Source organism: Myotis lucifugus, unplaced genomic scaffold (genome assembly GCF_000147115.1).
Source record: "Myotis lucifugus unplaced genomic scaffold, Myoluc2.0 scaffold_293, whole genome shotgun sequence".
Classification (NCBI taxonomy): domain Eukaryota; kingdom Metazoa; phylum Chordata; class Mammalia; order Chiroptera; family Vespertilionidae; genus Myotis; species Myotis lucifugus.
Window position 1 is genome coordinate 823,176 of NW_005871341.1, and position 22,078 is coordinate 845,253.

The window sequence follows — 22,078 nt, forward strand, 5'->3', positions numbered from 1 at the left end:
TGAAGTATAAGATGAAAGTTATCATTTCAAAAATGAAGTGTGATTGATCCATAGTAAAGAAATTCTGTGGGCAAGATGTGTGATAAGGTGAGAAAAGCTTGAGACAAGTGGAACCCCGAGTGAGTGTCTTGATTCTGACACTGATTAACTGGATAACATCAGGAAAGTCACTAATTTAGCCAATAGGTAGTTTTGTAAAATGAAGGTAGCCCTTAGAGTTCTGCAAGACATCATTTTTCTACCTTCAGAGCTAAACTATGAAACTCATATTTTAAAAATAAGCTGAAAACTGACCTAGTTTCTGCTTTTTTCTACATTGTTATAAGAATTGGGGAGGGGTGCTAATATAAAATATATTTTAAACTTTCTCATTCTAATTTTGTGTATGCCTTCCATAGCAACCTATTATTTGATGCATTTAGAAAAGGTAAATGCTACACCATAGCTTTAACTATAAATGTTATTTTTTATGATGACTAAAACATGCCTGTAAATATGGTTTACAGTACTGTTGTTCTCCAGATCTTACCTAATCTACTTATAAAGTCACCCCTACAAATTTTATACAGTAGAATAGAGTGTGTGTGAATAAACAATAGTCTCTAATTATTCTTGGAGAATTATGTGTATTCCCGATCACCTATTTCACCTATTCATAGGACCCATTGCAATGTTACTTAACTTCTTCAAAGCAGGAAACATCCAAAGTAAATAAATAACATGCCAGGCCCTCGCTGGGCAGTGAGCCATTCTCTCCTTTTGGTCACTGCCTAGTGCAGGAACCCTACATGAAGGTGTGCATTGGCATTCTAGGCAGAGGGAACAGCAAAGTCAAAGACCCTGAGACAAGACCACGGTTATGAGTGTTCAAGAAACTCAAAGGAAGCCAATAGAGTGGGAGCTAAGTGAGCAAGTGAGGCTGACGTAGGAGATGGGGTCAGACTTTTGGGTTCACTGATATTGATTATAATTCTAATAAGATATTTCTTTAGCTCTTTGTAGTTTTCAAAAAACTTTCATATATAATTTTATGTGATTTCTATAGCAATCCATCGCAAGAACCTCAAAGTTTAAAAAAATGCTAATACAGTTGGCAAATAGAGGAGCTGAATATTTATTTACTGGCACTTCTTATTATATTGTACCTCAGCGATTAGTTAGTGATTTTAAAGCATTAAACCTTTAAAAAAGTAGTTCCCTTACAGAGCTCTGATTTTACAAAAACAGAAAGTACTGAACTCTGTGCTGTGAACTGAAGGATGAGATTACTATTCTCTTTTATAGTTAACTTTAGTAGATTAAGAAAATTCTCTGCTGGTGTAACTTAGATGTTTTCATAAAATTAGTTACATTTATTTTCTCATTTTAATGAGTCTAAAATATTTGTTTCCTATCACAATACACTTTAGAAAATGTGGTATTTTAGCTAACCCAAATCATGTAATTTTAAGAAAAGTCTCACAAGAAGCACTTCTTTGGCTAAAAGAGTTTTCTGCATATTAATATAGCTGTCCTGTGAATTTCTTTCAGCTGGAGATGGAAAAGCTTCAGCTACAAGCCCTTGAGCAAGAGCACAAGAAGCTGGCCTCCCGCCTGGAGGAAGAGCGAGGCAAGAACAAGCATGTGGTCCTGATGCTGGTCAAGGAGTGCAAACAGCTCTCCGGCAAAGTCATAGATGAGGCCCAAAAGCTAGAAGAAGTAATGGCCAAACTGGACGAAGAAAAGAAAAGGACCAGTGCATTAGAAGAGGAGCTCTCTGCTGAGAAACGAAGAAGCACAGAAATGGAAGCCCAGATGGAAAAACAGCTTTCTGAGTTTGACACTGAACGCGAACAGCTTCGTGCCAAGCTGCACCGAGAAGAAGCACACACCACTGACCTCAAAGAGGAGATAGACAAGATGAAGAAAATGATTGAGCAGCTGAAAAGGGGAACTGACAGCAAACCAAGCCTCTCTCTCCCCCGGAAGGCGAAAGATAGGCATTTGGCCTCTATATCTGTGGGAACAGAAGGACCTATGACAAGATCTGTTGCTTGCCAGACAGACCTACCGACAGAAGGCGCTGACCACGTGAAGAAGTTGTCCTTGACTGTGCCTGTAAAGCCTTCCACAGGGAGCCCCCGAGTTTCTGCAAGTGCGAAAGGGAATGTGTGCACCAGTGCCACCTTGGTCAGACCGGGCATTGACAGGCAGGCTTCCCAAGGTGACTTGATTGGCTCCGCTCTGCCCACTGTCTCATCTCCAAGTGCAAATAGAATTGAAGAAAATGGACCCAGCACTGGTTCAACACCAGATTTAACAAGCACAACCCCACTTCCCAATAACGCTGCCCCTCCCACCCTGCAGACACTAGGCACAGCTCCCCAGAGCTATTCGCAAGCTCCGCCTGTGCACAGTTTACACTCACCGTGTGCCAACGCGTCTCTGCATCCAAGTCTAAACCCACGCGTCCAGGCAGCTAGATTTAGGTTCCAGGGCAATGCTAATGACCCAGACCAAAATGGAAATACCACCCAGAGTCCTCCATCAAGAGATGTCTCTCCTACAAGTCGTGAAAACCTAGTGGCCAAACAACTGGCTCGGAATACTGTGACCCAAGCGCTGTCAAGATTTACAGGCCCTCAAGCGGGAGCACCCCCAAGGCCTGGAGCGCCCCCGGTGGGGGATGTTGGCACCTACCCTCCTGTTGGTCGGACCAGTGTAAAGACTCCCGGTGGAGCACGAGTTGACAGAGGCAACCCTCCTCCTATCCCTCCAAAAAAGCCAGGGCTCTCCCAAGCTCCTTCTCCACCCCACCCCCAACTCAAAGTTGTTACGGATAGCAGCAGGGCCTCCAGTGCTGGCGCCAAAGCGGATAACAAAACTGTGGCTTCAGCGCCTTCCAGTTTACCGCAAGGGAGCAGGGTCCTAAGTGAGGAGAATCTCCCTAAATCCTCCTCTCCTCAGCTGCCACCAAAACCGTCCATAGATTTAACTGTGGCACCGACAGCCCTGGCCACGTCTCAGGTGGGTGCCTGGCCTGCTGAAACCCCCGGACTGAACCAGCCTGCATGTTCAGAGCGTTCCCTTGTCATTCCCACTACCATTGCCTTTTGCTCTTCCATAAACCCTGTTAGTGCCTCATCCTGTAGAACAGGTGCCTCAGCATCAGGTAAAGGGATTGCCATGTTATACCCTTTTTAAGAATGTGGCCTGCCCTCTTGCCTTAATTTCTTTCACATTGCCATGGAACTTTTTTTTAATTTGGTACTTTTTAATATATATTTCTTTCCTCTTTTTTTTTAATGACTCTAGGGTATGGTGATTCATCTTGCGGTGTTGTTATGCTAAGTGCTTTCTTTCTTTTTTCTTAGTAACCTGAAAGTAGTGGTTTGGAGCACCAGGAGACCATAAAATTAGAGAGATGAAAGCATTTCCATGGGAAGAAAGACTGTTCCTTCTTATTAAATTTATCTCACAGACTTTAATATCAGTGGGTCATCACCAGGCAGTGTGTTCAGTTCTACTGCTTCTGAGATGACATAAACGCAATCCCTTCAAGTAGTTGTTAACACTACTCTCCAACTTGGATTAGATTTGTTCTGTAATTGGTATGTTCTAAATTTTAATATAAGCTTGGTGTTAATTATTTTTAACCTCAGAAATTGAGTGTGTATGTTTATCAGTCTCTGATTTAAGAGGAGTTTATTTCTAAAGTCGTTTACTCTTATTTAGAGCTATCTTCTGCCAACACTTGAGCACAAGTGGTTAGCATGTGGCCTATATTAGTGAAGGTGTCCGCTGCTGACGTGCTTTCTGAAGTCACGCAGTATGGGACTCTTGAACAAAGAAGTTGATAAAGATCTGGGTTTTTTCCCTTTTGCTTTACAGTACTAGAGGAAGCACTGTTGTTTTAATTGACGTGAACTGGATTCGTTTTTACGAGTAAATGAGCATCCAAGATACTGTTAAATTTCATAGTTCAGTTGAAACTTTGGGGAAGTCTTGCCTATCTCAGGATCTTAATGGTTAGCAGAGATTACTTGTTCTAATGAGAAGAAACTTCAAGAGGAAGATTTGAGTAAGTTTTATTTTAAGTAGGTTTTATTTAATATTGAGGAGAAGAGTGGAAATAAGGAAAACAGGTAGTTGGTAATCATCAGGGAATGAGAGCAGTACATCAGGACTTACCTATACAATTACAAACTGTCTCCTTGAAATTAAGTTCCTTTAGAAGCTGCCTTCTTATGTTTTGGGGCAAAATTAGAAACAGCAGGGACTTTGATATCAGTCAGATTTGTGTTGGAATCTGGGCTTTGCTACTTACAGTTGTAGGTTTGGGTTGCTTGTTCTTGAACTGAGCAAGTTTTCTTATTGGAACTTATGCTACTGATGTGGGGAGGGTGGCTATTAGGAGGATTTAATGTAACGTGTGAGGAGCATAGTATTGAGCTTAGAGCAGCATGAGTGATGAAAAATAGAGATGCTGTTACTGCTTCAGTGATATCGTTGCTAAAAGCATTTTTGAAAATTTGCTTTAGAATCACAGTATTACTTCGTGATGTCTTTACGGGCATATATATTTGGATATATATTTTATCCAAAATGGTATTACGCAGCTGGATAGCCTTCTCCTTGCCTGACATGATGTTGGCTGTTTCTCACAAGTTAAACTCTCCCTCAAAGGAGGGATTTTTGCTGCCATTCAGGAAAATCAGAGAATGTGCTGTATGGTTGTAAGGCAGTCGCAAAACAGAAGTTCCAAAAACATTCAGACAGTGGAGTGTTACCAACATTAATGCACAGACTGTAAAACAGAAAACACTTCCTAGGATATATAAAGTTTGTCAGTTATTTTTTAAAATACAGAGCTGTCTTTACTTTGTACCTTGATGCTTTGCCTGTAGTTGCTTTTGTCATGGCTGTGCTGCAGGGTTCAGCTGCAAAGGCCTTTGGTTTCAGTAGATAAGCTTTAAAGCCAGGATCCACGATGGAGGATTATAAATTAACATTTAAAGACAGAGAATTCCTAGTCCATGATACAGGGCTGGGCAAAAGTAGGTTTATAGTTGTGAGTATGCAAAATAGGGTTTATTCTTGTATTATAATTTATTAATTATTGTATTTCCGTGCAAACAACTGCAAAACTACTCTTACCCAACCCTGTATATTCACCAGAATGACCTGCGTAGGATACAGTGGAATTTTAGATAAAGGACCCATTTTAAAAAATGCCCTTGGCTGTGTCTAGAGAGTTAGAGAATAAATTCGGGAACTAAAGAAATAGCAGCCACTGAAAATGCATGAAACTGGTCCCTTATTTTCTGTTCTCTGATTCTATAATTTGCCTAAAATATTTTCAGAGCTGTGTTTTTACCTTTAGTGGGATAACGGGTTTCTATTTCCTTTGATTAGAAGATGTGGTTTATGAGTCGAAATGGAGGCTGTGGAGGTAGTCATTCAGCACGGCGTTTACTGATCCTGCAGTGTATTCTGGGAATGGAAATCTTAATATAATGCAGTGGGGCGGTACATAACTCCCCCGTGGGTGTAGCTTAGCCTATAGGATTTTGACTCTGTTTTCCAATTAGATTGCCCCTGTTTTTGCCATCCCGCTCACTGTAACTAGGAAGCACCAGAGCTCCCTCCATCCTGCTTCTGAACCCATCTGTGCCTGGGTGAGTTCCTGCCTCGGCAGAGCCTAAGCTCATCGCAGGGTATTAATCTTCTAAGCAGCCACTAATGCGTTGTGGTTGGAAGGGCAGGGCCTGGGGACAGCACACCTGCCAAATGCATGGTAGATGTGGGCTCCAGTTTCAGTGGGGGACAGAACACTGCATATAAGAAGGCAGGGTTAGTCCCTTTCTACGTATCACTCTAAAGAGCACATTTACTCTGAGCCATTAGTTTTTCCATCTAAACATGAAAGCATTGAACCAAAAAGTAATAGTAGTTCCAAACCAGAGATTTATTAAACTTGCCTGTTGAATTTTCAAACAACAGTTCACTACCACTCCCTCCGTGGAGAACCACTAGATCCCATGATCTTTCAAACTCTAAAATTCTGTGTTTCCGTGTCAGCTTATATCCGTGAGAAAGAATTCTGACTAACAAAGCACTGAGAAGTTTGCAATGACAAAAGATACCACTTCAATGAATATCTTGTAAACTACTCTAACCCTGTCAACAATTTCTATGGTCAAATGCTAATTTTTTAAATAATATTTTTAAAGTATAAGTAAATTAGTTTTTCTTGTTCCTCATGAACTTGTCAAGTGAACACATTTTAATTGTTAGATAAATAGAAGCCTAAAACAGAAACCACCCCAGGCAGCTGAGTTTCCATACCCTTGGGAATATTTTTAATTTTGTTACATTTTATTGGTTCAGATTTTTTTTCTTATTTAAGCATACATTTTAAAAATTATTCCCCATGTATGATTGGCTTAAAGTCTACATCAGAAAACGAGATTGATCTGAGCTATGACATTAACCTTCTCCACACCCTGAAGCTGATGCCAGAAGCTGGTCTCCACTCTTCCTTCTGCCATGGCACCTTCTGTCTGCCCCTTGTCACTGCATGTCTGTCAGACGCTCACCGTTACTGATGTGTGCACATGGCACTGCAAAGCTGAATGACCTTTTTCTAACATCATTAAAGTAACTGTGTGACCGCAGACCTGTCCTATCATTGCTTCACCATTACTTAAAAAGTCAAGTAACTGTTACCATTTTTATCATTGTCGGGAATCTCAAATGAGGAATAAATGATCATGGTAAGGTTTTATTTTTCCCATGCTTATAGAAGGATTTATTACAATAACTTAAGTTTGTCTGTGCTAGAGAAAATTGGAAATGATAGTGCAGACAAAAGATTTATTTAAACTTTAACAATACTTGGTATTTATAGAGCATTTTCCTTTGTAAATCATTTTTGAATGTACTGCAAACCTCTAACAAAATAAGGAAATTAATGTATATTTTTCTGCAGTTTTGTGTAACAGAGATAGGACTATAAGACTCTTCAGTGGTCTAAAGATTGAAAACATTTTTTAAAATATATTTTATTGATTTTTTACAGAGAGGAAGGGAGAGAGATAGAGAGTTAGAAACATCGATGAGAGAGAAACATCGATCAGCTGCCTCCTGCACACCTCCCACTGGGGATGTGCCTGCAACCCAGGTACATGCCCTTGACCGGAATGGAACCTGGGACCGTTCAGGCAAATCATTTATTAGATACCTGAGCCAAACTGGTTTCGGCTGAAAACATTTTTGAATAAAATATTTTATCTTATGGATAGCTTTTCATTAAATATAGAGTTTCCCAGGAAATTACATCCATAGTTGAATATTTCCATATAAAGAAGTTAAAATATAGTTATTAAAATTTCCCCCCAAGCCTAGAATTGTATTGGAAAAATGAAAACAAATCCCCAAAGAATAGCAAATCATTTATTAGATACCTGTTGATATTCTTAAAGGGATATCAATAACCAAGAATCCTTGGATGAGTTAGAGGGAAATACAGAGAGGAAGGGAGGAAGGAAAGGAAGGGTGGAGGAGAGAGAGAGAGAGAAAGAAGAAAAAAAGAAAGAAAGAAAGAGAGAGAGAGAGAGAAGGAAGGAAGGAAGGAAGGGAGGAAGGGAGGGAGGAAGGAAGGGGAAAGAGAAAGGGAGGGAAGGAAGGAAAGAAAAGAGGGCTGGAGGGAGGGAGAAAGAGTGTGAGCCACATTCCCTCCTATTCCACGGAGGACCACAGTGCAATGCTTTCATATTGCTTTTGTGTTTGCTTTGCAGTCAAACACCTTGGTGTTTACAAGTTTTGTTTGCCATCCATTTCTGATAAGTACTGATTTAATTTTTGTGGGCTTGTTTTTTGTTTGTTTTTAAGAAAATACACAAGGTAAAATGTACCAGAGAGGAGCCTTCTTGTAAGTATGAAGTAAAAATACTACTTTTGTAAGAAGAGAAAATGAATATCAATGGGAAAATATCACAAAGTTTAGATAAATATTTAATTTTATGACCATATGAATTCTGTATGTCACTGCAATCTAATAGGGTAACAGCAATAAATTATTTATGGACCCAGATAAATTAGGAAGATATAATGCTCAGCTTTTAATTAGCAGTTCTAGTTTCATTTGTATAAACTGCTTTGTTTATTACAAAGAATTTTTAAAATATTGAGAAATCATTTGATATTTAATATTTATTGAAATAATTTAAGGCCAGTAATTAAGATTCAACTATAAAGACTGAATATTACATACATAATAATCTAATTAATACCCATATACCTAAAAATGGTATCCTGATGCCAATGTGTAAAGAATAGAAAAGCTTCATCTATTACATGTTACTACATGGGATGTTACAGATATCTGTAGAAACTATGCCCCGAGGAGTGACAATGTGCACATATGCCTTTATATGCACACCAACATTGCTTAGTGGTGTTTGAGGCTCCATAAGGAAGAAAATAAAATGATGTGTGCTGAAAGTTAACTGTATTTAAGCCAAAAATACATGAAATACCTCTACGTCACATTAAATAAATATTTTTTTACTTTACTGTTTTTACAGCTTTTTGATCAAGGAAGAATTCAGAAAATTTTCCATGCTATATGCAGCCGTCTTCACACACTTAACAGATTCTCTCCTAAAGCTGCTAAATACTGATGAAAAATATCTAACTATGATAACTTTTTGTTAAATCTATATTTACAGTGTCCTGTCTTGTTGGCTGCTTAAAATTTTCTGGAACACATGCTATAAAGATGGCCAGATGATATAGTCTTCAAAATTATGTTATTTGTAGTGGTATACTTTAGATCCAGTCATATATGTAGTGCTTCTATTAACTATTGATATTGAATAGTAGTTGGTCCCCATTATTTTTATTCTTAAATGAGGGAATTCAAGGAGTATAAGTAGTTCCTTGACAGTATTTGGTCCATCTCAATGGTTTATGTAAAATTAAATACCTTGGAAACATTGTCAAGAAAAAAAAATCTCTGTTTCTTACAACTATTTCTATCTTGTACCTGAAGATACCAGTTAACTTTTTAGATTGATACTGAAATTTGTACGTAATTTTAAAAAGCAAGTTGTTTTGAAACCTTGAAGATGAATTTGAACTTTTAAAATGAGACAGCCATCTTCGTTTCCTAAAACCAATCCCCACTTTAACCCTTATCTGTGCAAGACTGATGTCTAAAAATAACTTGTGACCATGCATGTTAACCTAATTAGCAGATATGAAATTGAAATGACAGTACAGATTGGTGCTAAGTAAACATTAACAGACTGATAATGTTAGAAACCACATAATCCTCCAGGAATCCATGTTCATATGTCTGTGTGTGTGTGTGACTCAGGAAGGAGTGGGTAAGTCTGTCACTTGTCCTTGCTCCTGTCCTCTAACGAGACTCACTTTAACCCACAGGCTGGTCACCCTCCCTAACCCCTTTGTTAATGAGTGGTGGTCCTGCCCCCCTGGCTGGCAGGCCCACCCTTCTTCAGCAAGTTGCTGCCCAGGGAAATGTCACTTTATTATCAATGCTGCTTAATGAAGAAGGACTGGACATTAATTACTCCTGTGAAGATGGCCATTCTGCCTTGTATTCTGCTGCTAAGAATGGACATACAGGTAAAGATAGTGATAATATCACCGCACTGTACTACCCACTTGCAAAAGGATAGAGAGTCGAAGCCCTTGGAACCACTGTCAGGAGCAAAGAGTTTACTTTGGTGTCAGTTTCCCCTGCAGGTAGTGGATAATTTTTTTTAACACGATTTAAAGGTTTTGTAAACATTTTTAAAAATCCAAATTGTACAGTTCTATAATATAAAATTTGGGGCAGCTAGGAAAAAAGTCATCTTTGTTTTATATGCAATGAAATGTGTTGTGTAGATAGAAATTTTAGGTCTAGTAACTGGATAGCACATTTTAGAATAAAGCCCTCCATCTGTGATCATTTTGGTCAGGACAACATAACCCTGATTTGTCTGTTAGAAATACCTGATGTGTGTGAAAGTTTTAGTAGTTAGGAAGGATCAAGGGTCTGAAATTGTTCTGAAGTTGAAACAATTTATAGTTACTTGGATTTTTTAAAAGCTGAGAAGTTGTACAACTATAAATGACATATTGATGAAATAATTTAGCAATCATTTTTGTTCCTTAACATGCCGATCCTATAGTCAAATAATCTAAAACATAAGGTAGTGGAGAACAAGATGATTTGACTGCACATGCAAAGTCAAATAGCATTGCCTATGGAAGCCGCATGGTTGTGGAGTAATTCCGATCTTGCGGCTTCCCTGGAAGTCTACAGAGCTTTACTGTGTTCAGGTGGATTAAATGGAAGATTCTAGTGAGCTGATAGAGTAGCTCATTATTTTAAAAGTACTTTGGAATTTTTTACTTCAAGAGCACTATGGGAATTTTTTTAATATAGAGAAATCTGGTAAATTACAAGAAGAACATGAGGTCCATATGCTATTTATGCCTGGGTCAGGTGACTATGGTTTCACTTGTATTCTCATTCATGGAGTTAAGTGTAGGATGACTACTACACAAGAGCATTTTAAAGATTAAAACAGAGTAAGAATTTAAATATAAAGAATGGTATTTCAATTTGGTAAATGGATTTTGTTCTCTATCCAATAACATTCTCTGGAATAGTCTGGTAAGAAAATCTGGTAAAGTGTTTTATGGCACACGACAGACGGTTCTCTCACTCCTCAGCAACTCTTCCCAAAGCACCAACAGGAAATAAAAGTCACATCTTAGTGAGCCTGGGGTATTACAGTCTTTGGGAAGAGAGCCTGCTTTCCCCAGAAACAGTCTGTGGACTCTCACATTCGCCATAATAGAAGTGATAGAATTGTCAGGTGAACTGTGCATGGGAAAGGTCCTTTGGATTTAGTCCCTGTCTATAGCTTTTATAGAATTTGGCTCACCAATGCTCTAAATGGGGGATTGAAGTGGCTTTCTATTAAAACCCACAGATTGTGTGAGATTGCTGCTGAATGCCGAAGCCCAAGTCAATGCTGCTGATAGAAATGGCTTTACACCCTTGTGTACTGCAGCTGCTCAGGGACATTTCAAGTAAGAGATGCTCTTAATTTATTTTACTATAAAAAGAGATTCTTTATATTTTGCTTACATATCTTAGTTCTGGCTGAAGGTGCAAACTAGTGCTTAAAATCAATTGGCAAATAAACTTACTAAATATTTTTGAAGATTTAAACACAAAGTAGGATCCTAAACTTGCTCTTCTTAATAATTGGTGAAGAGTTGTATATGAGGGGAGTGAAGAAGGAGAAATATGCTGTGTCCAAACATGAATGGACTTGATTCTGAAGAAGATAATCTTTTGGTAGCATATCAACAATAAAATGAACTGTTAGACTTTGTTCTTCACTAATTCTCACCACCCCAAAACAAAGAAGCTTTTTTACTTATGATCGCATTAAAAGTAGAACATAGATCTATATTATTTTTAACAATCTTAGCTTTCTAGTAGCAATTTATTCATTATTAAATCTCAATTATTTACCTGATCATTTTTTTTAAAAAAATGAAGCAGAAACTTTACATATTGAAAGTAATTAGAGCACAAAACCAAAAGAACCTATCAATTAAGATGTATATAACTTCAGCAATGATTCCTTTATTAGCTTACTAAGGCAGTTGAACATAGTAATGATTTAAAAAATTGAGTCATATGTTACTAAAATAGAATATAACTAAGTTTTTTCTCTCTGCTGAAAGGGCAGGTGGCAGAGATTATAAGCTATTTTCAACTTTTTACATAACTATCCTGATAGAAATCTTTAACAAATTTCTGAATTCTTGAAATAGAGGTTTTAAGGTTCACACGAATGTTATCCATTATAAATGGAAACTTTTCAAAATGCATCCTTAAAGCATACAGTTTTCATTTTTTCTGCATATTATCACCCTGAGTTATTGAGGACCATAAGTCTTGCTATTATTTTCTGTATGTCTTGAGTCCTCCAAGAGGGATTTCTTCTGGGCTGTACTTTACCTTTACTGTCACCAGGTAATCTGTAGGGCCGCTCACTTGGATAGTATAACAGTCATGGGAATAGAGGTATGGATAGCTTTACAAAAAGGAAGAACGCTAGGGTTGATTAATTTAAATGTGCATGAGATACACACACATATCAGTATGTAAGTTATTTTTCAAATATGTATAAATAAACCAAACATTTTCAAGGAAAGCCAAGATACATGGAACAGACGGCTGTCAGAGGGCGGGGGGTTGCGGGCTAGATGAGAGAAGGTGAAGGGATTAAGCAAAAAAAAAACCCCACCATATATATAAAACACATAGACACGGACAACAGTATAGCGATAGCCAGAGAGAAAGGCAGGTGGGAGGTGGAAGTGGGCTAAGGGGGGACAAAGGGGACAGAAAGATACTTGACTTTGGGCAGTGAGCACACAGTGGTGTATGCAGATGAATTTTGTTGAGTTGTACACTTGAAACCTGTACTTTTTAAAATTTATCTTTATTATGAAAGTATTACAGATCCAATGTCACCCCAATAAACTCCATTTTAAAGAAAAAAGAGAAAACATGCATCTGAAGTAAAAAAAAAAAAATTAAGATGATGTGAATTGCTTCCTAATTTGACTATGATTTATTTAGTCCTCTCTTCTAAGTTTATTGTCATCTAATTTTCTAAACTCAAGCTTTCGGTGTTTAGCCAGTTAGTAAGAGCCATGGTGTCTTGAATTTACCTCATTTCTTCCCGTCTTGATTTTCAGGGCAATGAGTTTGTGCTTAGCTGTGTCTTCTTCATTGCAAACTAGCACCCCTTCAGGAGACAGGAACCCTCTGCTGTCCTTTTCCCCCAGGCAACCATTTTCCCTGCCTCCCTGCTGCTTTTTATAGTGGAGGCGCATGGTGCCCTGCTGTCTGCGCTATTTATAATTATTTTCTCAAGTGAAAAATCTCGGAATGACTCAGCAGCCTTACTTTTTTTCAAGGTTCAAACTGTTTTGAACCACAAATAATATATATGTCAAGCACAGTTAAATCATTCATCCCAGTTAGTTAAACTGTTCCAAGGACTCCACTGTTACGAGTTGGTTACAGCGAAGTGTCATAAACCAAGTTTCAGCGCTTGACTAAGGTTGCCGTTTTAAATTTTCAGGGGAGTAATTAAGTTTGTGATTAAAATATATCTTCTAGCCTTGTTAAAAAAAAAAACCAGTATCCTACATAATAAGACCCACAATAATTTATGACATATATTTATATATTATATACATATAGATGCAGAATGACTTTAGCATTATCTATATTTCATATCTCAGGTGGCACTTCAGAAATCAAACGGAGTTTCTGTGTAATGAATCATAATCTTGTGTTTAGGTGTGTAGAATTACTAATTCCATATGATGCTAACATTAACCATGCTGCTGATGGAGGACAGACACCTCTATACCTGGCCTGTAAAAATGGAAATAAAGAATGCATTAAACTCTTGTTGGAAGCTGGAACTGACCGAAGTGTAAAAACCAGAGTAAGTACCAGTCTTGTTTTTTTTGTTTTGTTTTGTTTTGTTTTGTTTTGGGGGTGGGGGGCAGGGGGGAGGTTGTTTTATAATTTACAGTGTGTCTACAAATTCCACAGCTAGAAAAATAAAATATGTTAAAATAGAGGTTGCTTTGCTTTGTTTTGCTTTTAGGATATTGGGTAAGGACAGTGTCTGTTCTCAGAGTCTCTAAAAGCCTTGTCTAACCAGACCTTTACCTCTGAACCTCCATTTATTCATCTTTAAAACAGGAAAATAAATACCTATGTCCTGACTTTTTTCAGAATGAGGGGAGATAATGAAGGTGTAAGTTTTTATTTATTTAACAAACATTTCCCGAGTACCAGCTGTCCTAGGGACCAGAGAGACAGCAGCAGCCAAAACAGCCCCTGGCCTCATCCATGTTATATTCCATTATTGGGGGCGGGGGGAGGGGGGAACAATAAACAAATAAGTGAATAGATAGTAGTCGGATGGCAGTACCTGGGGTCATAAGAATTGATCAGAAAAGTCTTCAGTGAAAATATGACAACTGAACCAAGCCCTAAAGGAAGCAAGAGCACAGCCCATGAAAGATGAGGAAAGCTGTGTGCCCGGCCTGAGGATTAGGAAGTGCAGAGCCCTCAGGTGGAAGAGTGGGGCACCCTCAGTGCACCTCAGTGAGGCGTGGGCCATGAGGAGGACTTAGGGTGAGGCTGGATGGTTTTGAACAAAACATGGATATGGACTCTTTTTTTTTTTAATTCTTGCCCGAGGATATGTTTTCATTAACTTTTAGAGAGAGGAAGGGGAGAGAGAGAGAGAAACATTGATGTGAGAGAAAAACATTGATCAGTTGCCTTCCGTATGCATCCTGATTGAGAATTGAACCCACTACCTTTTGGTGTATGGGATGACTCTCAACACAACTGAGTCACCTGGTCAGGGCATGAGTTCACTCATTTTTATAAGAATCCCTCTGGCCCTGACCAGTTTGGCTCAGTGGATAGAGCGTCGGGCTGCAGACTGAAGGGTCCCAGGTTCGATTCTGGTCATGGGCATGTACCTTGGTTGTGGGCACATCCCCAGTAGGAGGTGTTTCTAACTCTCTATCCCTCTCCCTTCCTCTCTGTAAAAAATCAATAAAGTATATATTTTTTTAAAAAGAATCCCTCTGGCTGCAGTGATAAGAAATTGTAAGGGGAAGGAGGCCAAACAAATGCATGGAGGCCTGTCAGAAATCTGTTGTTTTAATCCAGGGAAGTAGTAGTTTGGATCAAGGTTGAGGGATAGAGTGAGGAATGTTCCAATTCTGGATGTATTTTCAAGGTTCATTATATATTTTATAAAATCCTGTAGAAGTATAAACTGTGGCAACAGTGGCCATGACCGTAATAGAAAGAAAAAGTGGTGCATAATGGCTGAGAGGTCAGGCTCCAAAATAAGACCTTGTGGCTTAAACCTTGCCTCCACGGTGCACTGTAACATTGGGCATGTTATCTTCTCTGTTCCTGGGTTGATCCCTCTACAAAATAAGGCAAATAATGGTAGCCATGATTAGGGGTATTAAAATGAAATAAGCCTGTCTATATAAGATGGTTGCTGTACTGCCTGGGAATTGTAAGCAGCCGACCAAAGTGAGCTGTCATCATGGTCAGCAGCAGCAGCATCCTCAATAGCAGTCAGTGCTGAGTTGTAATGCGTAAATGAAAGGGAGTTTGTGATGAGGTTTGCCGGTTATTTGTGTTGACTGTTTCTCCTAGGACTGAGGTTTGTTATTGCTAAGATGTGCAGCATCTCACAGAGTTCAGGGTCCCTGTCTAATTTGCTTCAGAACTTGAAGCACTCTGGAAATCCACTGTAGAACCCAGCAGGCTGATGTAATAGCTATTGACCTCACCCAGCTCAGTTCTGCTAGCCCTGTACAAGCTGCACAGGTGAAGGGAGACCTACTAGTAAAAGGCTCAGCCACATGGATATGCATTTGAAATAAAACTTCCCAATGAGCCCTCTGAAATGCGTCTTCATCAAGCTGCTGTGATACACTTGAAGACAGAGAAATCAGCTCTGTGTCCACTGACATGAGTTTCTCTGACCGGGGCCCAGCTAAGGGCTGGAGGAGTGAAGGAGCTTCCACCACGATCCACTCCTCATTGGGTTCAGCTCAGGCAGGATTTATTTTTGTTAAAGTTGGAATAATCACCACCGTCCAACATAGTCCTGATGAAAGGCAAGTGTAGACATTTTAATTTCCAAAGGTTCTCTGTACCATAGAGCTCTTCTCTTAATAGAGAATTGACTATACTGGGCAACCATTTCACAGGAAACATCCTTAAAATTGTTCAGGATGCTAAGGTGCATGACCTGTTTTATAGGTCACTCTTAGATCCTGGGCTTTCTTAAGTAATTTCCAATGAACCAGCAGTTAATGGTATAACCAGCGATATAAGTTAGCTATAAACATTTTCCATTGAATCCTATTGCTAGAGTTTTTTAAAAAAATCTATTTTTTGAAAATCTGAGAAAATAGTCCAGTGTTATACTTATTCATGTTATTTTATATATTTTATCTAAGAAATATATTTTATCTAAGAAATCCGTGGTGTTACACACATGGATTTCATTATGAAATGATGAAATCCTGCCTTACATATGAAAAATGAGTTTTACAACACAAAGCTGCATGAAAAATAAGGAGTGCCACATAAAAATTTGTCACATCCTATAAGTTGGAGAATCCAGAACTACATGCTCTCAAGCAAGTTTTTAACGAGCTGAATAACACTGTTGGAAGTACAGAGGTAAACAGTATAATTGATAGAGGATTTTAAGGCAATATTTCTTGTGACTCTTAATAAGAAATCAAAGGAGATGGGAAGATGGAAAGTTTTTCAGGAACAGCTGTGTGACCTTTGTAATGTAAATTAGGGATGGTTATGAGCACTTATGCTCTGGTGCCTGCATGAGGCTGATACCCAAGTAAAGGTGTCCTCAGCCCAGCACAGAGCAAGCCAAGCCTTGCAATGCTTTACCTCGCAGGAGCCCTCCAGGGCCACGGAGAAAGTAGACCTCGGTACTTAGCTCTGGGTAGGAAAAGAATGCAGAGACAGGACCCAAACTCAAGAGAGAACATTTCTTAAACAAGCAAAGAAAAGGTACACTCACGGAGAAATTTCCAGTGGGCGTCTCAAAGAGCTGCTCTAGGGTGTGGGCTAGGGTTCCTTTTAACCCCTGGGCAGCTGGGGGTGTGGGGGGTGTGTGGTTAATACTTTCTTCTTAAAGCTGACCTATCATGGCCTGTCGGGTCATCTGCTGTCCTGGTATGAAAGTTAGACAGGGCTTTCCTGCAGCCCCCTTGTTCTCCTCTAAGGGTGGGGGTCTACCACACCACTTAGCCATATGCCAGGGGAGGGAAGGTCGGGGGGAGAATCTGACCTGCATGCTGGGAGACATTCTAGAGCAGCGGTTCTCAACCTGTGGGTCGAGACCCCTTTGGGGGTCAAACGACCCTTTCACAGGGGTCGCCGAAGACCATCGGAAAACACATATATAATTACATATTGTTTTTGTGATTAATCACTATGTTTTAATTATGTTCAATTTGTAACAATGAAAATACATCCTGCATATCAGATATTTACATTACATTTCATAACAGTAGCAAAATTACAGTTATGAAGTAGCAACGAAAATAATTTTATGGTGGGGGTCACCACCACATGAGGAACTGTATTAAAGGGTCGCGGCATTAGGAAGGTTGAGAACCACTGTTCTAGAGGAACAGAGGATGCCTTAGGGGTGAGGTCCCCATTAACAATACTTATCTCCAATACTTGCTGTACCAGTTTCTCCCAGTGTTAGCTATCCAGGACGTTCTGCCCTGGTGACCGTCTATAACTGGCCCATCGTCTTTGCTCTGTCTAACTACCTACCACAGGAGGACTACATGCTATTTCAGTTGCCGCCCAGCCGTGGTCTTGTTTCAGCCAAGTTGATTCATTGGTATGGGGTGCAGAACCAGACAAAAAGCCACATTATCAGGGGACAGCATTAACAAATGATCAGACTGTTACCATTTATGGTCTGGTTTTCTCCCTTTTTTATTTTATTTTATGACAGAACAAATTATATGAGTTTTGTGGGTTTTTTCCTTTTTAAAAATTTAATTGTTTAAAGCATTGCCTAGGTCTTCCTTTTACCCCCCATTAACCCTTTCCAGCCCCCTACCTTCCCCTCCCCCAGGTCCTCACCACCCCATTGTCTGTGTCCACGGTTATGCACATATGCATACAAGTTCATTGGTTGATCTCTTCCCACCCACCCTCCCCTGCCTTCCCTCTGAGGTTCAACAGTCTGTTCATGCTTCTATGACTGGGTCTATTTTTGATCATCAATTTATTTGGTTCATTAGATTCCATATATGAGTGAAATCATGTGATACTTACCTTTCTCTGACTGGCTTATTTCTCTCAGCATAATACTCACCAGGTCCATCTATACTGTTGCATATGGTTAGAGTTCTTTCTTTTTTATTCCCATATAGTATTCCACTGTGTAGATAGACCACAGTTTTTTAATCCACTCATCTGCTGATGGGCACTTAGGCTGTTTCCAAGTGTTAGCTATTGTAAATTGTGCTACTTTGAACATAGGGGTGCATATATTTTTTCTGGTGAGTGTTTCGGGTTTCTTAGGATATATTCCTAGAAGTGGGATGACTGGGTCAAATGGAAGTTCCATTTTTAATTTTTTGAGAAAACTCCGTACTGTTTTCCACAGTGGCTACACCAATCTGCATTCCACCAGCAGTGTACTAAGGTTCCCTTTTCTCCACAATCTCTTCAACATTTGTAATTTTTTGATTTGTTGATGATAGCCATTCTGACAGGTGTGGGGTGATAGCTCATTAGTGTTTTGATTTGCATCTCTTGGATAATTAATGACTTCGAGCATTTTTTTTTTTATGTCTCTTGGCTTTCTGTATGTCCACTTTGGAGAAGTGTCTATTTAGGTCCTTTGCCCTTTTTTAAATTGGATTGTTTGTCTTCCTTTTATTAAGTTGAATGAGTTTCCTATATATTTTGGAGATTAACCCCTTATTGGATGTATCATTGGCAAATATGTTCTCCCATGTAGTGGACTCTCTTGTTATTTTGTTGATGGCTTCTTTTGCTGTGCAGAAGCTTTTTATTTTCATGTAGTCCCATTTGTTTATTGTCTCCTTAGTTTCCATTGTCCTAGATGTATCAGTAAACATTGCTAATGGGGGATGTCTGAAATTTGGTGCCTATGGTTTCTTCTAGAACTTTTATAGTTTCACATCTTACATTGAAGTCTCTTATCCATTTTGAGTTTATTCTTGTGTATGGTGTAAATTGGTGGTCTAAGTTATTTTTTTTTGTACGTACCTGTTTAGTTTTCCCAGCACCATTTATTGAGGAGACTGTCTCTGCTCCAATGTATGCTCTTGCCTCCTTAGTCAAATATTAATTGAGTGTAGTGGCTTTTGGTCAATTTCTGGATTCTCTGTTCTGTTCCATTGGTCTATATGCCTGTTCTTGTGCCAGTAACAGGCTGTTTTGATTACAGTGTCTTTGTAGTATAACTTGACATGTGGTATTGTGGTTCCTCCAACTTGTTTTGAATACATGGATTTGTAGTATAACTTGATATCTGGTATTGTGATTCCGCAACTTTGTTCTTTCTCAAGATTGCTGTATTTGCAGTCATTTTGATTCCCTATACACTTCTGGAGTGTTTCTTCTAGGTCTGTTAAACATGTCATTAGTATTTTAATAGGGATTGAATTGAATCTATAGATTGCTTTGGGTAATATGGACATTTAAATGATGTTGATTCCACCAATCCATGAACACGTCTTCCACTTTTTATATCTTCCTCTATCTCTTTTTTCAAAGTCCTGTAGTTTTAGAGTACAGGTCTTTCACCTACCAGGTTATGTCTATTCCTAAGTATCTGAATTTTTTTGTTGCAATGGTAAATGGGATTTTTTTTAAGTTTCTCTTTCTAAGAGTTCACTATTGGTGTATAAAAATGCTATGGATTTTTGGATATTAATTTTGTATCCTGCTATATTTCTGAATTCATTTATTAAACCTAGTAGTTTTTTGATGGAGTCTTTAGGGTTTTCTATGTATAGTATCATGTCATCTGCAATTAAGGAGAGTTTAAATTCCTCCTTTCCAATTTGGATGCATTTTATTTCTTCTTGTCTGATCACTATGGCCAGGATTTCTAGTACTATTTTGAATAAGAGTGGTGAGAGAGGTCATCCCTGTCTTGTTCCTGTTCTTAGGGGAAATGGTTTTAGTTTTTGTCCATTGAGTATGATGTTGGCTGTAGTTTGTCATATATGGCCTTTATTATGTTGAGATATGTTCCCTATTACCAGTTTGCTGAGAGTTTTTATTAAAATGGGTGTTGCATTTTGTCAAATGCTCTTTCTGCATCATGTGATATGATCATGTGATTTTTATCTTGCTCGTTTTACTGTGCTGTATCACATTTTATTGATTTGCGAATATTGTACCAGCCTTGCATACCCGGAATAAATCTCACTTGATCATGATGTATGATCTTTTTAATGTATTGCTGGATCCTATTAGCTAAAATTTTCTTGAGGAATTTAGCATCTATATTCATCAGGGATATTGCCCTGTAGTTCTCTTTGTTGTGTCTTTATCTGATTTTGGAATTAGGGTAATGCTGGCCTCATAGAAAGAGTTTGGAAGTGTTACTTCCTCTTGAATATTTTTGAATAGTTTGAGGAGTAGAGATGTTAGTTCTTCTTTGAACATTTGGTAAAACTCCCCTGTGAATCTGTCTGGGCCAGGGCTTTAATTTGATGGAAGTTTTTTGATTGTTGCTTCAATTGCATCAGTAGTTATCAGTCTAATCAGGTTTTCTGATTCTTCCTAATTGAGTTTTGGAAGCTTGTACTTTTCTAGGAATATGTCCATTTTGTCCAGGTTGTCCCATTTGTTGGAATAAAGTCGTTCATAGAATCTTTTGTTTTGTTTTTTTACAATCCTTTGTATTTTTATGGGGCTAGTTGTTACTTCCCCTCTTTCATTTCTGATTTTGTTTATTTGGGTCCTCTCTATTTGTTTGCTTGTGAGTCGGGCTAGAGCAGTGGTTCTCAACCTTCCTAATGCTGTGACCCTTTAATACAGTTCCTCATGTTGTGGTGACCCCCAACCATAAAATTATTTTCGTTGCTGTAATTTTGCTACTGTTATGAATTGTAATGTAAATATCTGATATGCAGGATGTGTTTTCATTGTTACAAATTGAACATAATTAAAGCATAGTGATTAATCACAAAAACAATATGTAATTATATATTCAATATGTGTTTTCCGATGGTCTTAGGCGATCCCTGTGAAAGGGTCGTTCGACCCCCAAAGGGGTCGCAACCCACAGGTTGAGAACCGCTGGGCTAGAGGTTCATCTATCTTGTTTACCAGGTATCCTTTCAAAGAACCAGCTCTTGGTTTTATTGATCTTTTGTATTTTTTTTTTTTTTTGGTCTCTATGTCATTTATTTCCACTCATATCTTTATTATTCCTTCCTTCTACTTGTTCTGGGCTTTTCTTGTTGTTCTCTTTCTAATTCTTTAAATTGTAGTGTTAGATAACTTATTGCCAGTTTTTCTTGGTTTTTTTTTGTTTTTTTTGTAGCCCTATAGTGTCCCATAAATGTTGCATTGTTTTGTGTTCATTTTCATTTGTTTCCAGGATGTGTTTTATTTCTTTTTTGATCTCTTTGGTAACCCATTCATTGTTTAATAGCATGCTATTTAGCCTCCATGTATTTGATTGTTTTTGAGCATTATTATTGTAGTTGATATCTAATTTCAGGACATTGTGGTGTGAGAAGATGCTTGACATGATTTCAGTCTTCTTGAATTTGTAGAGACTTAGCTTGTGTCCTACAATGTGGTCTATCTTTGAAAATGTCACATGTGCACTTTAGAAGAATGTATATTCTGTAGCTTTGTGAGGGAGTGTTCTGATAATATAAATTAGTTCTGTTTTCTAGAGTGTTGTTTAGGATTTCTGTTTCCTTGTTGATTTTTTGTCTAGAAGATTTATCCAGTGATGTCAGTGGGGTATTAAAGTCCTCTACTATTATTGTATTGCTGTCGATCTCTCCCTTGATATCCTCCAGAAGTTATTTTATATATTTAGATGTCCCTGTATTGGGCCCATAAGTGTTTACTAGAGTTATAGCCTCTTGTTGAATCTATCCCTTTAGTATTATAAAGTGGCTTTCCTTTTCTCTTGTTATGGCCTTCACTTTCAGGTCTATTTTGTCAGATATAAGTATTGCTACCCCAGCTTTTTTTTTTTTTTCATTTCCATTTGCCTGAAAAATGTTTTTCCATCCTTTCACTTTTAGTCTGTGTGAGTCCTTTACTCTAAGGTGGGTCTCTTGTAGACAGCATATATAAATGGGTCACGTTTCTTACACATTCAGCTACCCTATGTCGATTGGAGCATTTAATCCATTTACGTTTAAG

The 22,078-nt window shown here is 38.4% G+C and overlaps 1 protein-coding gene across 1 annotated transcript in view; it reads left to right on the plus strand.

Moving 5' to 3' along the window:
- The window catches only part of CTTNBP2 (cortactin binding protein 2), a 170,720-nt gene that overhangs the window by 65,726 nt on the left and 82,916 nt on the right, over positions 1-22,078 (plus strand). Inside the window, 4 exon segments of the mRNA XM_023763602.1 lie at positions 1,531-3,151; positions 9,412-9,633; positions 10,995-11,094; positions 13,394-13,544. Of these exon segments, the coding sequence (XP_023619370.1) occupies positions 1,531-3,151; positions 9,412-9,633; positions 10,995-11,094; positions 13,394-13,544 (2,094 nt within the window).